This window comes from Cryptomeria japonica, chromosome 3, assembly GCF_030272615.1.
Source record: "Cryptomeria japonica chromosome 3, Sugi_1.0, whole genome shotgun sequence".
NCBI lineage: Eukaryota > Viridiplantae > Streptophyta > Pinopsida > Cupressales > Cupressaceae > Cryptomeria > Cryptomeria japonica.
Window position 1 is genome coordinate 599,099,651 of NC_081407.1, and position 16,295 is coordinate 599,115,945.

General features: G+C 36.4%; 1 protein-coding gene across 2 annotated transcripts in view; it reads right to left on the reverse strand.

Moving 5' to 3' along the window:
• The window catches only part of LOC131035736 (DNA-(apurinic or apyrimidinic site) endonuclease), a 242,315-nt gene extending 229,588 nt beyond the window's left edge, over positions 1 to 12,727 (reverse strand). Inside the window, exon 1 of one of the 2 annotated variants that reach the window (XM_057967472.2) lies at positions 12,225 to 12,727. In XM_057967472.2, coding sequence (XP_057823455.1) covers positions 12,225 to 12,434 — 210 coding nt within the window. In that variant the 5' untranslated portion in view covers positions 12,435 to 12,727. The remainder of the gene's footprint in view (positions 1 to 12,224) is intronic. The other variant, XM_057967471.2, reaches the window with a different exon arrangement.
• Positions 12,728 to 16,295: the final 3,568 nt, after the last annotated feature.

A 16,295-nucleotide genomic window follows, 5' to 3' on the forward strand; every position in this document is an offset into this window, starting at 1 on the left:
ACTTCTTTTCAACAATTGGCCAATGCTTTTATTCAACAATTTCAAAATAATATTGGTCTTAAAATTACTTTGACTGATTTGATTCATTGTAAGTAAGGAGTTAAATAAAAAGTGACTGATTTTATCGGTAGATATAAACATTTGTACCCTCAAATTGCTTATGATATGCCTGATCACGATGTTCAAAGAATTTTTATTGCTAATTTACAAAAAAACATTAGCGATAAGCTTCTATTTTTTGAGTTTACTTCCTTTACGCAATTGTGCACATATTTTCTGAGTTTACTTCCTTTACGCAATTGTGCACAAACTACAATGCTCCATAACTATCAGCTTCAAGTGAGTAAATCTAAATCATCTCCTTCAATGGTTCCAGTTGATAAGAATGAGAGTGCTCAACAACCTTTTGCAAAGTTTAAACCTAACAAAGGATACATAAAGATAAATGACAGCATCAATTCTCAAGTGGCAGCCACGACAACAGGTGTGGCCTCTTTATCCAAATACTTTACAAAAGAGTTAACTCCTCTTTCTAAGTCTTTGTATAGTATAATGTCGAGATTGATAAATGCTAATGTGTTGAAACTTCCTCCCATTTGACCAATTGACTCTTCTAAACTATTGCCACCCTATCATGATCCCAAAGCCTTTTGTCAATATCACCATCAACTTGGCCATGATACTGAGAAGTGTTATACTTTGAGGAGTAAGATTCAAGACTTCATTGATAATAATACTATATCCGTAGCTGGAGTGAACGGAAAAGGAAACAAATTCGTAGCTCCTCCTAATCAAAATCTCCAAATCTTCACCAATCCTTTGCCTTCTCACTCTACTAATGTTGTTGAGTCCGAGTCTCTTGCCTTTTCTCTCGATGACCTTGGTGTAGAATCTAATAATGTTGTGAATTTGTTGACAAACCTACACCTCCTAAGGACCTATGCATTACTTTTGATCCTAGTGAGACTATTGCTGCACCTGATGGCCCATTTTATATCACTGCGAAGATCAAAGACAAACTCTCACGAGGAGTGCTCATTCTTCCAGTGTGTATGTTGAGTGTGATCACTGAAGAATATCTTTATATTTTACAATTGCATCAAGTAACATATGATAAATTTGATGTTACGGTCAAGGTGTATGATGGTATCTCTTGCCCTACTATTGGTTATATTACCCTTTGTTACTAAGTGTGTAGAAGTGACTTTTGCTATCATTCCTACATCAAATTAGTTTCGTGTGAAGTTGGGACATCCTTGGCTCTCTTCCATGAAAGCTATCCCTTCTATTATTCATAAATGTTTAAAATTCCCTCATGATGGCACTATCACAACAATTAATCATAACCTTTACCAACCCACGGCGAAGCGTGGAAATTTCACCCTTGATTACTTTTGGCCTAAACAACCTGAGCCTCTTAAGCTTCGAAGTGATGCCCTTTTTCTATCTTATCAAAAGTGGAAAAATGAGATGATCATATCTTTGAGTAAGCCTAGAGACCCTAGACCTATTCCTCCTCGTGATGGACCTAGTATCCTTCCTACACCTTCTATTCCTCCCATATATGTCGCAGTCCCGCCTCCTACATCTTACAAAGGAAAGCGCTTGGCATCTCCTATTTCTCAACCTAGTAAGGCTTCTCCCATTCCTATTCCTCTAAAGGAAGACAAGAAGCATATGTCCATTGATCCTCAACCTTCACAACCCTCAGCTAAAACTAAAAGGAACCGTTGTGCGAAAGAATGTCGACGAAGACATCGTACCAAGGCTTGTGAACTTTCTTCCCAAAACATTTCCTCCCGAAAGACACCAAATGTTGACTTGGGCCCATTTGTCCAACCTTCACCTAACCCTAGGGAGGAAGTTCAACCTAAATCACCAAGATTAAAAATGCTTAAGAAAAATGACGGTTAATGCTCTTTTTATGTTAGAGATCCTATTTTTATTAATCTAGATGATAAAATGGATGATGATGTTGTTCATGCTAACAATGTTGATTCTAATGATTTTGATGATATGTATGAGCTTGTTGATGTTAATCATGATCTATCTTCACATTTTGCAAAAGAATTAAACCTAGCTCCTAGTGACAAACAAAGTGACACATCATTTGAGCATGATCCTTGTTTAGAACTTGTAGTAGCTCCATCTACCATGCTCGAAGCAGCTCCTCTTGCATCTTATCCACCTTCCCAAAATAATGTTCAGCAAGATTGGGAAGCGGATGATTTGCTTTATTAGCTTCATTTGTGCCATAGATCCTCTCTTGTGTGTTTTTGTTCGTAATGTGTTTCCCCCGTGATGTGTTTTTGTGTTATGTTAGGTTCTCTTTAGATGATCCTTGTCACTCCATTGGTACAAGGTAATAAAGAGGCCGAATCTGTTGTGACATTCTTCTATTTGTATCTCAATTCTTCTATATGTTGTCCCTTGTGTTGTCTACTTGGGGACGATGCAAAGCGTTGAGATCTCTTTTGGTCTCTTCCATGTTGACTCAAAAGACACAGGTTCCCTTCTTCCATTGTATTTGTAGTTCCACTACCTTTGCAGGATGAGGTCAATTCAATACAAATATTCATGATATACATTATTTATCATAAGAGCATACTAACCCCAGAGATGGTGGATCCCTTATGTGCTTATATGTTTTGTGATCATTATCCTTTGATTTGTCCTTTCTTGGGGGCATTTCATTGTGATAACGTGCTTGTCTTTTGGATGCATGCTACCTTAAAGCAATTGCTCCTGATAAGGCGTAAGCAATCGCTTTAACGTGGGGGCATACACCCTGCTCAATGTTACACTTTATGCACACCATGACATCTTTCGATACTCAAGTTACTTTGCAAACTAAGCCTTTTTGCTTTGTAATTTGGTATTTTTCTTTTTCATGACTCATACTAAGCGAATCTTACTAGGTTAGTGCGGTCATGTGTTCTCTCTCCTTCTCCTTTCTTATGATGTTCCTTTTATCTTGATATTAGAGTAGTAAGATCTTAAAGTCCTTGGGGGCTTAGTGTGTCTTGTCTCTTTGATATCTTGATGAAAGTTTTCAATGCAAACCTTTGTACTTTACCGTGAGTATGCTTAGTCTCATACTCCCGCTAAAGTGGGGGCTAAATGTAGCATCCTAAATTGTACTTGCCTACAATTTTGTCTTCACTTGGACCTCACTTTGGCGCTTCGACTTTTGAGGGCTCATTGAAGTGTTGATTCTGCTCACACCTCCTACCAAACCTGTTTTTTCACTACCTTCACAATCTCCCCCCAAACCTGGAGCCCTGATCTCCAGGACCATGGCGTTGGGCACCCTAGTCATCTCAAAAAGGGCCCAATTTGGGGCCTCATAACGGTCACATAATTTGAGCGGGATTCTGGATCCCATGTCGGCCTACTTTGGAAAATTAATTTGATTTTCGGGTAGACACATATAAAAGGATGTCTACCCCTCTCATTTGAAAACTAATCAATCACCCAATAAATTCAAGAAAGGAAAATTGAGATCCTCAATTCAAATGAACAAGCAATCAGTCTTTCATCAAGCATTGGAGCAGAAGTAAAGTCAAGTTTCAAGCATTGAAGATGATGGCATCCATATCTATGTTTTAAGAAGACAACATACATGAACCTTAATTGCTTTGTGAAGGTCAAACAAAACTTCATTAAGATATAGCATTAGTGTTTCAAGCATTCTCAGCCTTTCCCTCAAAAGGACAGTATTTTACTACAATCTTCCATTTACATTTATCAATTTAATTTCATGGTTAATTCCAAAACTGGGGTTTGACCTAAGGCAAACCCCTATTCCCAACATATTTCCCCTTCTCTCTGTGTGCAGGAATGGGTACAGAGCTATACGCGTGAGGATCGACAGAGTTAACAATGACGAATAGGTTCAGCTTTCGATGGCAGAAAATTCGAAGGACCAAGGCGAATTGATACTACCTGGTCCCGAAAAATCAGGCTAAACTTCTCAAAACAAATTCCAGACAGCTTATTTTGCCCAGTATCAGGTCAGTGGCTCCGTGGGACATCTATAGCTTACTGTTTCTGTCAAAATACTTCAATTATCACCTATTTTGCTTTAATCATCAAACAATCAAATCAATTCAATTTTAGAAGGAGAAAGGCCTTACCCAAAGAGTTTGAATCTTATCAAAATCTCAGTTTTTTTTAGGCTAGATCTATTAGATTTCTTATCCTTCCAAATGTGTTGGTTAATTAGGTCATTTAGTGGTTTTATTATCTTAATTTAACCCTAACCCTAATTTTTCATGAACACAGGAAGAAATGGAGAGCAGGAGCATATGATATCAAAATAGACACAAGTAAATGATTTTTATTCTCTTTATATTTGTTTTCTTCAATTGAAAATCAAAAGACTCTTGAAAAACAAGAGGAAATGCTAGCAATTTTTTTTCCATTTTCCTTCATATCCTATTTCCTAGTATTTTTAGCTTGTTTTCAATTCTATTTTTTTTAAATGATTGATTGTAATTTTTTTGCTGTTTTTTTTACAAAACCCTAGTCATTTTTTTTTTCATGTTGAAACAGCAATATCAATTTCAAATTCAAGGCCATGTAGAAGAGACCCTGCAAGGAAGTATGGGATACCGGAAAATAAAAAGGATGAGGTCACTTGTACTAAATGCGGTAAATGGATGACAGGGGGAATTAATAGATTAAAATTCCACCTTGCCAAAATACCCGGACAAATGTGGAGATCTGCGGTGCATTGTGATGTCCCCATCTAAATTCTAAAACAAAATCAGACTTCATTTAGTATTCCGTTGTCAACTTGAAGAAGCTCCTTGTGTTATCTTTATAGATGATACAGTACACTAATAAGCTACTATAAGACAAGGATGGACTGTGTAATACATATAACACTGTAAAGAAACAACATAATGTGCAGGCTGACTTCATAAAAGCCAGCACGTATTAGCGATGAAGATTTGTAAAAGGCAGTGCTCATACAAAGAGGATATTTGTTTAACTAAATAAATGAATAATAAGTCAGTGATTCAGGATACTAGACTACAATTAACAATAACGCAATAATTTAATATGGACTGGTTGAGACAACGATCTATAAATAGAGCAGCTATGATATACAAGAGCAGCAACCATTCATAAGAAACAATAATGGATGGAACAGACCATCACACAGTCAGCATAAACCATAATCCAAGCCGCAATCTGGAATACAGAGATGTTTATAAGTTAATGAAAAACAGCGGTTAATATGAATAAACAAGAATTAATTGTTTGAAAGTATATGTCAAACAATATTAACTAATCACTGAGTAGTTATCTTCCATGAGGTGCGATCAACATAATAAGTCAAGTGACACAAGCAAGAGATGCAACCGTTCAACCTTAAGGCCTATTAAAGAGGCATCAATAATCATTTGAGGGGGAGATTGAACATTTCTTATTTTTATTTCATATCCAGTATTGGATAACTCAAGTTTGAGCAGGAGCCATACAAGGCTAGGATACATACATTCAGCAATATAGATCAGGAACGGTGCCAAGGAAATTGCTGCCTCAAACATCTACATCAGACACACGATCATACTAAACTGGGAGCGTTTAATCAGACCAAAGAGCATAGATACTTGCATATTTATAAAGCAATATCAGACAAAGCAGTCATTAAAAATTGACCATTATTAGCACATCGCCATTTCATAAGATTATATTTGATAAGTGATAAGGAGGAGATCATTTGCATACTCATACAGCAATATCTGAAATAGCAATATCCCTAAATCATCTGAGAGTTTGCAAGACAAACTCCATAACCTCAAGTCAATAAGGTTTATATATTGCAGATCAGAATATAGTACTCATATCAAAAGATATCATTTGCATACACATCTATAAAATCATTAAATCTTGTATGATAGAATGATTCACAAGTTAAGACAATTGATTGAGCCTAAAGGTTATCATCATTATACAAGTAGTGTCAACAATCTAAATCTTGCAGAATATCAAGATATTTAATTTTTCTTTATAAGTTTTTAATAGAAAGAAGTCTCTTGCAATTAAAATTTAACGAAGTAGTCCAAAAACCTAAGAGATTAAATAAGGGACATTACAAGTGGTATCAGAGATAATGAACCTGCCAACCTGTGGGGAAATGTTTCAGATTAGTAGAAGATGAGGACAATTCAAGGGTTTGTGTCAGAATTAAAACAAACTCAATAATATAACAAATCAATCCATGGTAGAACATAGAAACACCAATATCTTGTGATTACTATAACTTTTACACTTAATGAATTCTCTGAGTCAGTATAGTCTCCCAAGTGAAGTCATGGCAAAAACAAAAAAAGAAAATCATCGAAGGTCTTACTTCAGCACCACTACAATACTCAAGCCCATGCGAGCTTCATTGCTTGCGAGCCTAAGTGTGGAAATATGTGAAAAGAAAAAGAATATCAAAATGAATGAAAAATCAAAGCACTTGGCTTTGGGTGTGCGGAAATCTCTATAGATGTACGCTCATTATCAAAAAGAAATTAAATCGCCGGAAGTAGAGCAATCTCCGTGAGATTATAGAGATAACCTCGCCGAGGCTATGGACGCTCGCTGGCAGCGAGGCTCTATCCAAGGATGCTTTTGGAGTTAAGACAAAATACACACTCAATTGCACAGCTTGCCATGATGGAACCAAAGAGTCATATTGTTCTTATGAGACGGGAATGAACACATTTTGCACACACTTGTAATCTAAGATGAAGTGTCCTAATCCAATTTGAGATTTTGCTTCCTTTTTTAGTATGTTTTCTAGTCATTTGATGGACTAGAAGGAATTTGCCAAGGTTTCTAAGTATAGATTGATCTAATCTTTGAAATGTTCAGGAACATTTATTCGGGTTGGTGCTAGATGTTGTGACCTTTTTCACACATCGCCCCATTGCAAATGGGACCCCCTGTTTTTGCTTTTTAGGGTTTTGCTTTGGCATCGCGACTGCTAATCACCAATCTTTTTGCAAATGAGGAGTTAGAGTTTCTAAAGTCATCCCGAGCCAAGTTGAGAAGTCTTGCTCAGAATCATGTTTGGACGTTGTCAAAGTGCTTAGAAGGTCTGAAGGATGAGGATCGCAATTGCTTTGAACCATTTTTGACAACTTTCTATTTTTAAGAATTTCTGCTTTTTTTCTCTTTCCTGGTCTATTGTAATGGTTTATTCATGTCTTCTATCATCTATAAAGATAATACAAGGAGCTTTCTTTTAATTGTTTGGCTCTATGTTGAGACATGGACCAGCTAAGACTCTAACCTAGGACCTTCCATACGTTGCTAGAGTGCTCTACCACTGAGCTACTAGCCCCTCTTGGACCAGTCCATCGTCGGTCCGGGTGTGGCTTATTTCCAACACCAACACCCCCCCCTTAAGCCACACCTCTCATGTGGTTGGGAATCCTAGCCTGGACCTGGCTCTGATACCATGTTGAGACATGGACCAGCTAGGACTCGAACCTAGGACCTTCCATACGCTGCTAGAGCGCTCTACCACTGAGCTACTGGCCCCTCTTGGACCAGTCCATCATCGGTCCGGGTGTGGCTTATTTCCAACACCAACACCCCACCTTAAGCCACACCTCTCGTGTGCTTGGGGCTCCTAGCCTAGACCTAGCTCTGATACCATGTTGAGACATGGACCAGCTAGGACTCGAACCTAGGACCTTCCATACGATGCTGGAGTGCTCTACCACTGAGGTATTGGCCCCTCTTGGACCAGTCCATCATTGGTCCGTTGGTGTTGGAAATAAGCCACACTCGGACCGACAATGGACTGGTCCAAGAGGGGCCAGTAGCTCAATGGTAGAGCACTCCAACAACGTATGGAAGGTCCTAGGTTCGAGTCCTAGCTGGTCCATGTCTCAACATGGTATCAGAGCCAGGTCCAGGATAGGAGCCCCAAGCACACGAGAGGTGTGGCTTAAGGGGGGGTGTTGGTGTTGGAAATAAGCCACACCCGGACCGACGATGGACTGGTCCAAGAGGGGCCAGTAGCTCAATGGTAGAGCACTCCAGCAACGTATGGAAGGTCCTAGGTTCGAGTCCTAGCTGGTCCATGTCTCAACACTCTAGAGATTTAGCATTGAGATGGAGACATCACAAGTAGGCCATTTTTGTGGAATACCAGGAAGAAGCATCAAAAAATGCCTAGAAAAGATGATGTGCCTATACCAGAAGAGACGGTGTTGAAATATATTAGGGAGCATGAAGCAACAGAAGAGAGAGAAGCCCCTAGATTAAATCAAACTGCTCCAAAAAAAACAAAGGGAATGCAACCCCCATCTAATCCCAATGTTGTAGTAGGAAACCACCCCTTCTTTTCCATAGTTGAGCCTAAAAGTGAAGCACCCATTGAAAACAAAGATCAAAGGGGCCTTTAGAAACCACATTTCAAAATGAGAGTAGAGACATTACCGACCAAGATGTAGCAAGATGCATATATGCAAATGGATTGGCTTTCAATGTTGTTTGTTCCCCATATTGGAAAAAAATGTTGAAAAGTGTTAATGAAGCTCCAAGAAGTATAAGAGACCAGGTTATGAGAAGGTATGTGGAACCTTATTGGAAAGAGAGGTAAAGGGGGTTGAAGATGCATTGAAGCCTATAAGGAATTCATGGGTTGAGACAAGCATATCAATTGTTTCAGATGGGTGGCAAGATTCTAAACATCGTCCCTTAATCAATGTCATAGCAATATCCCCTAAAGGGGCAATGTTTTTGAAAGTTGCGGATTGTGAGGGGCAAGTAAAAGATGGCCAACTTATTGTAGATATTCTCATCTCTGCCATTGAGACAGTGGGACCCCACAATGCGGTTCAAGTCATAAAGGACAACGCAAAAAAATGTAGAGCTACTGGTTTGTTGGTTGAGGAATGCTATCATCACATTTTTTGGACACCTTGTGTAGTCCATTCACTCAATCTTATGATTGAAAAGATTAGGAATAAAATTGATTGGATCAAACAAGTGTATGCAAAGGCTAAGGACATCTAGATGTTCATCACACCACCACATGTCTCAAGGGATTTTTAGATCCTTTTCGAGTTTGGAACTATTGGAGGTAAGTGAAATAGTAATTTAATTTTACATTTTCTGGTTTTTTTAATTTTTATTTTCAATGTTCATAATTTCATTGTGTAAGCTATAATGTGTAATCTTCTTTAAAGCTTGGCTTTATTTTTTAATCATTTTGGCATTAATTTGTGTTATAGGTTGTTGAGACCCGTTTTGCATCAAACACAATCGTCTTGAGAAGACTTGTGAAAGTTAAAGTGGCACTTTGCAATATGGTGATCAGCCACAATTGGACTATATGGAAGCAAAGCAGCACTCAAAGGGCAGCAAAAATTAGGGTCAGGATATTGGATGACTCATGGTGGGATCTTGTGACATATCTTCTTAGTTTCACTAAGCCCATTATGAGAATGATTCGCTACACTGACATGGATAGGCCTTGCATTGGTGAGATTTATGATGGCATTGACCTAATGCTTGAAAAAATGAAGTGCATTATAAATGCAAGAGAGCAAAACCCTGAGGAGAAATTCTTCAAACAAGTGGAAGCAATTGTTGTAGAAAGGTGGAATAGGATGACCACTCCTTTACATCTTCTTCCCTATGCCTTGACACCAAAGTACTATAGCAATCAATTTCTTGATCAACCAAGAAGGCTTGCACCATGGAGAGATTTAAAAGTGCCTGATGGGTACAAGGAAGCAATCCTTAGACTCTACCCTGATGATGATTTGCGAGATATTATTACAAATGAGTTCATAGAATTTGCAAATGGAAATGGTCTAAGTGTTGATGCTCTTCGTCATAGATTCAAGAAGGATGCTCATAGTTGGTGGTACTTCCATGGCACATGCTTCCAAAACCTACAACCCCTCGCTGTCAAAGTTTCATCACAAGTAAGTTTAATTAATTAAAATTTATCACAGGTTTTATTTATAGTTTACTTTGTCTTCATAGGTTGCTAGTAATTTTTTATTTTATAAATTTATTACTTTAATTGTTTACTTTGTCTTCATAGGTTGCTAGTTCATCTGCATCAAATAGAAATTGGAGCACATACTCTTTCATGCACTCAGTAAAGCGCAATAGATTGCAATCAAAAAGAGCAGAGAATTTAGTATATCTGCATTCCAACTTGTGTCTTCTTTCACACAAGCAAGGGGAAATGCAGATGTGGGATATAGAGCCAGAGCATACTAATTTGGATGCTTTCGCTTCTCAGCTTGTTGCATTTGATGACTCAAATAACAAGCAAACTTATAGTGCAAGTGGAAGTGGCATTGGCATTGGTTCATCTACTGTCAATGTCAATAATGAGGATGAGAACGATGATGTTGATGAATTAGAGAGACCATTTGATGATTGAACTTTAAAAATTAAAGCTATAGTTCCAATTGTTGAAAGTTAAAACAATGATACTTGAATATTTTGTCATTTTGATATTAAACTGGATGTATATGATGCTACGATGGTATGATCATAATGCTATGATTACAAGTTTATGTTGGTTTTGTTGTTTATGATGCTATGTGACATGTTGATCTTAATTCATGCTTATATATATATATATATATATATATATAGCATGTTTTTGTACTAACGAACCCAAACCCTTTTTCAAAATTTTGTCGTACTGGGTTCTCGAACCCAAACCGGTGCCTGAACCCAAACCGGCAACTTAGAAAATAGGTGACTATGTGAGTCTAAGTGGTGGCATATCACTATAAAGATATATCATATATTGCTTCAGGTATCATAAGGTTAGGGGAAAAAGCTTCCTTATTAAACTTCTTTATTGATGCTAATTGTCATATATTGACAAAAAACTCCTACGCTGAAAAAAAATACGTATTAAAAAGAATGCCACGATGAAGTTTAATAGAAATGCTACAAGGAATCGAGAAAATCCTTGGGCTCGTCATCTTTCCAGTTAGTTAGCCACACAACCTTCTGGGCATAGCAACCTATTTCTAGGCTCTAGCAAACAATTGTGAGCCTTTGTCTATGTGTGATGAAAGTTATGTCATGAGAAAATTTCATATATAAGAGAGTAAGTTGTGAGCAAAATCACATATAGAATCATTAATTATGAAATACTAATGCTGCATAAGAAACAAGATAGTAAAACAAATTTCAATAACTTCCATGAGATCATCAAACTCTATGGGATCACAAAACAACATTGAAGAGAGAAACTGCTAAAAGAGTAGATAAGCTCAAATGCCTAATGATGCTTTGTATGTGAAGGTTGACCCCCCTAATGTTAATTTTGATTGCATGTTCCCATGCTTTCTCTAATCTAGTCTCTTTAAAGAAGGCAAGCGCAGCATCAATTTAGGGACTGTCCAAGCAGGTCGCGTGAACATCATGGGTGGTGCAGTATTATGTAGTGCTACTCTATCTCCACAAACCCCTCAAGTACAACCCAACACCCCAATTTCTGTTTTGGAAACTTTTGGTGTGGATTTACATGTAAAAGTAGAGTGATCCATGGCCTTCCCATTCTTCCTTAAGAATCCATCTGCCACTCTTACACTTGTGTTAGTGTGAGCTACTCTCAATTGGGCTCATTTTCATTTTCCTTATATGTATATTTTTTTATCAAGTTCATGTATAAGTTTGACTCCGTGAAGTGAAAACCTGCTAAAAGGAAACATAAAGGAGGTTAAGTCTGAGTTCGAGCCCCTGATGTTTCTTTTTAATCTAAGAATTGATCCTTTTAATGTTAATTTTGATGGCAAGTTCGCATGCTTTCTCTGATCTTGCCTCCTTATAAAAAGTAAGAATAAAATTTAAGTAGAGTTATCCGATCAGCTAGCTCGAATGTCATCATACAATGACAATCTATGATATAGCACCACTGTTTGGCTATATAACCCAACAACCCGGTTCGTCTTTTGTTGTGGATTTACATGTACAGGTAAACTGACCCGTGTCCTTACCACTCTTCCTTAAGGATCCTCCATAAGGGAAGTACCAATAAATTGGGCTCATTTTCATTTTCATTTTCATTTTCATTTTCCCAATGTTGTTTGCTCCGCATTGTTGACCTAAATTTTACTAACCTAGTTTTATTTCCTATTTAAAATTTGGACATTCATATATATTCATGCTGCAGATGTTGTACAAGCTTGTTCTAAGCAAATCAGTAAGCAATCAAATAGAAAACCAACCTGGATAGCAATGACGTCAGGATCAAGTTGTTGAATGAAATCGGCAAGCTCAGTTCGATTCTTCTTAAGTCGCAGCAAAAGGCTGTTAGCGTTCCATGACATGAAAACAAGGGGCTCCTTTCCGCTGCCTACATTTGCTTCTTTCTCTCCATTGCTCTTAACCCTCTTACTTGAAGTGTCTTTTTCCACCACTTGGAAGAAGCGCTTCATGACTGTAGTATTTCAATGCTTTTTCTCTCGCGGAACTACCTTATGCTGGCAAACCACCTCCATGCATGCGCCACCAAATATTTAAATTCTTAACCTGTTTGCACATTAACATCTTTCATCTGCGCTCTTTTACTCTTGAACTCTATTCCCTAATCGTGAAGTCACTCCTACCTATTTACTAGCACCTGCACTGTTAAACAGTGCAAGGGTGTACCAGAGCAACATTTTTTGTGGTCTGTGCTACCTTTTAAACTTCTTGTTGGAACCTTGGAAAATCAAAAATATTTTGAAATTTAAATACTTCATTTTTATTGTTATTTTATTAATGTAGACTAAAATATACTTTATCATTGGTGACATACAATTTCTGACTGTCGCCCACTGAATTAATTTAACTAAGCTACCTAAAAGAGCATCGTTGCATATCATATTAATTCTTGCCATAGAACTATAGTGGTTAAGTAGATTTCAATAGGTGATTAGAGTTAGTTTGAGTTTTAGATTTATTTGATAATTTGATATATACGAGTTGATAGGTTGATAAATGCTTATAATTTAAATTGGGCTTGTTTTATAATGGTAGAAAATAAGGAGGAGATATTTTAAATTTAGGGTTTTTATTGTGTCATCTATTGGAAGAGGTGTTTCAATCTATTTCAATCTTCATCTTAATGTTGTATATTTAATTGTTTATTGTATTTATATATTAATATGTCTTCATATGGAAAAGAGGGTGTCCTGCTTTAAGGTGGTATGTTTTATCATTTATTAGATATTTTGTACGGTATGTAAGAAGTTGTAAGAGAATCTAATGTCATTATGGCATTATAAAATATGGAGGTTATTTATGATAGATTCTATGATGCATGTAAGGACATGATTATAGAGAGTTGTAGAGTAGACTTTACTTTTGACCAACTCTTGACCAATTCTAAACATATGTTATGATGTGTCACAAAGAATATTCGAATGGGGATAACAAGGTCAAAATGGAGTGAGTTGGTTATGATGGATTATGACAACATGAGAGAACCTTCTAAGAATAGCATGTTAACTCATAATGAGAGCTGGACATTGGAATTCCTTGTGGAGTCTTTAAAATCATTCTTAAGAGTGGTATTTTAAGGGTTTGTGTGTTTCTAGATTTGTATCTTCTATATATTGATGCCTAAGATAGAGATGTAGTATAATGTGATTTTACAAGAGATTGTGCTACTTAGATATATCTAGACTTGTGTTGGTTGTTTTCTTATGGAGGCTTAAGCATGTTGATGTTTTTAACTAGATTGGTATTGTGAATACATTTGGTTCAAGGTTTGGAGGTTAGATTTTTTCTTGAAAGGGTTTTCTTAGATAAACATTGTCACTATGGTATAATTATGTTGTTCACATTTTCCTTTTGAATCTAGAGTTAATTCATATTTTACATGAATTTTCCTCCTCATTAATTAGCGTAGGAAGTGTTTGCAAGCCTCCTTTCATTTGGTATCAACTTTTTATCAACTCTACTTCCTAGGGGTAAGAAAAACATTTTTTAGACTAAACTTGATTTGAGTGGGATTCATGCACAAAAGATCTTTCTTTTCAAGGAAAATGGAAAGTGCATCTTGATTGGAGATGGAATGGTTTGACAACACAAACTTCAAGTCATGGAACCTCAAGGTGGAGCATTAATTGATGGATGGAGATATATGGTTAGTAGTCTCTAGAATTAAACCTAAGAAAGATGAAGATTAGATCAAAAAGTCATAAGCTTTATTCGACTTTTTTTTGGAAAATTTAATGCTCTTGAATGTTCTAGAAGATCTCGTTGGCAAAACCCTCAAGGAAAAGAGGAAGTTTATGCTAGGATAAATTCCTAGTGAGCAAGATTTTTATGCAAAAGAGGTTGTAAACTTTGAGGATGGATGTTGAGGACGTAGTTGTTGAGCACCTATATATTTTTAACATAGCTGTAAGCCAAATTATAGTTCATTAATGTGAAGAAGGAAGAAGATCAATGCATGGTCCTCTTATGTTGTTTGCTAGTCTCATAGGACAATCCAATTGTGGTAATTGAAAGTACTACTTTAAATTTTATGTTTGATGAGGTAGTGGGTTCTCTTCTCTCGTAGGAGATGAGATAAAAAGGTTTATGAATCCACTAAGAAATTATTGGTTGTTCATGGATGATAAAAGGATAAATGAAAAAAGAAGAATAATAGCATATCTAAGTCTTGGGGGAGATCTAAGTATTCCAATAAACCCAAGGTAAAATGTTGAAACTATGGTAGGAAAGTATGTGCCAAGAAGAACCACACTTGGAGAAGAATAAAAATATATATATATGAATAATCTAGTTCAAATTATAGAGCTTCTCAAGATGAATCAAATTCATTATTTGTAGTATTTTCCATACATGTATTTGAAGTTACGATGAATGATAAAATTTAGTGCCTATTTCCACTTGAATCCCTATACGAAGTAATTTTCTAACTATGAGAAATTATTTGACAGTGGAAAGGTATACCTTGGTGATAACTCTTCTAAGTATTGTTGGGCATCACCAAGTAAAGATCAATTTATTTTATGGGAGGATTAAATGTTGTTTTAGCATATTTGTTAAGAAGGTGACTAATGTGGGTGTATAGATAGTCTCAAATAATAGTGGGTGTAAGATGGTTTTTGGGGCTATGGTGTTATCAAAGAGAGGTGGAACCATTTTTTTCTTAATACAAGCACCTACATTTATTTAGTTTAATAGTACATAGATCAAAGGGACTTTGTAGTACATGAGCCTATAATTTTGGTGCTACATTTACACCTATAGGATTGGTACTAGTAGCAAAAGGACTAGTATATTTAGGACTTGTAGCAAGGAGACATGTGGAGTGGATTCTCAAACATGTTATCACATTAAAGAAAAACTACCAAAAGAAGACCATGTTGTGACATGAGCACATGGTCCCAATAAGTCATAATGGTCCCAAGACCATGAAAAACATAAATCTTGTAGAGAGGGTAGTTCATTGTTCATGAATGGCTTTGAATTTTTTTAACATTGTACTTATGGTAAACAAAATCATGTTTTATTTTAGTAAAGCTCATATAAGTCTCATGGGATTTTGGATCTTATTTATAGTGATGTTTTTAATTCTTTTAGACATGCCTTCATTAGTAAAATATTTATATTGTGTTTCTTTTGTTAATGATTTCTCCAAGAGGAATTGGACAATTTTTCCAACAATTAATCTAAGGTATGTAGGCAATTCAAGGAGTTTAAAGCTCTTGTGGGAAACTAGACAAGCAAAAAGATCAAGGTGTTGAAAACAAATAATGGTGGAAAATTAGTTGTTTGATTTTGATAGGTTCTACAAATAGAATGGTATTTCACATGGTATAATACAACTCGAGATAAGACCCTTGGTAAAATGGAGTAACAAAGAGAATATTTCATGGATGGAGACACTCAGGAGTATATTTAGTGGGGCCAATTTGGAACATAAATTATAGGCAAAGGTGATCTACATGAAAGCTATCTAGTAAACAAGTCTTAATCAAAACTTGTGGATAAAACCCCTATGGAAGTTTTGTAGGGGTAAAAATCCCTCACTTTAGCATCTTGAAATATTGGTTGCAAGGAAAATGCTCATGTTCCTGAGAAGGGTCAAGTTTAGATTTCAAGGTAGTGTAATGGGTGGAAAATTAGGGTTTCCACCATAGAAGGGTAAAAACCACTAATTTACCATTACATTCAAAAGAGGGGTGAATCCAATAGATTTAGCCACAAACTAATAATGATAAGGATTGAAATATTTGTTGGATACAAGGGATGAAAGTTGATTTGCCCTCTTTTGTGAGTTGAAATGCTGAAATTAGGGA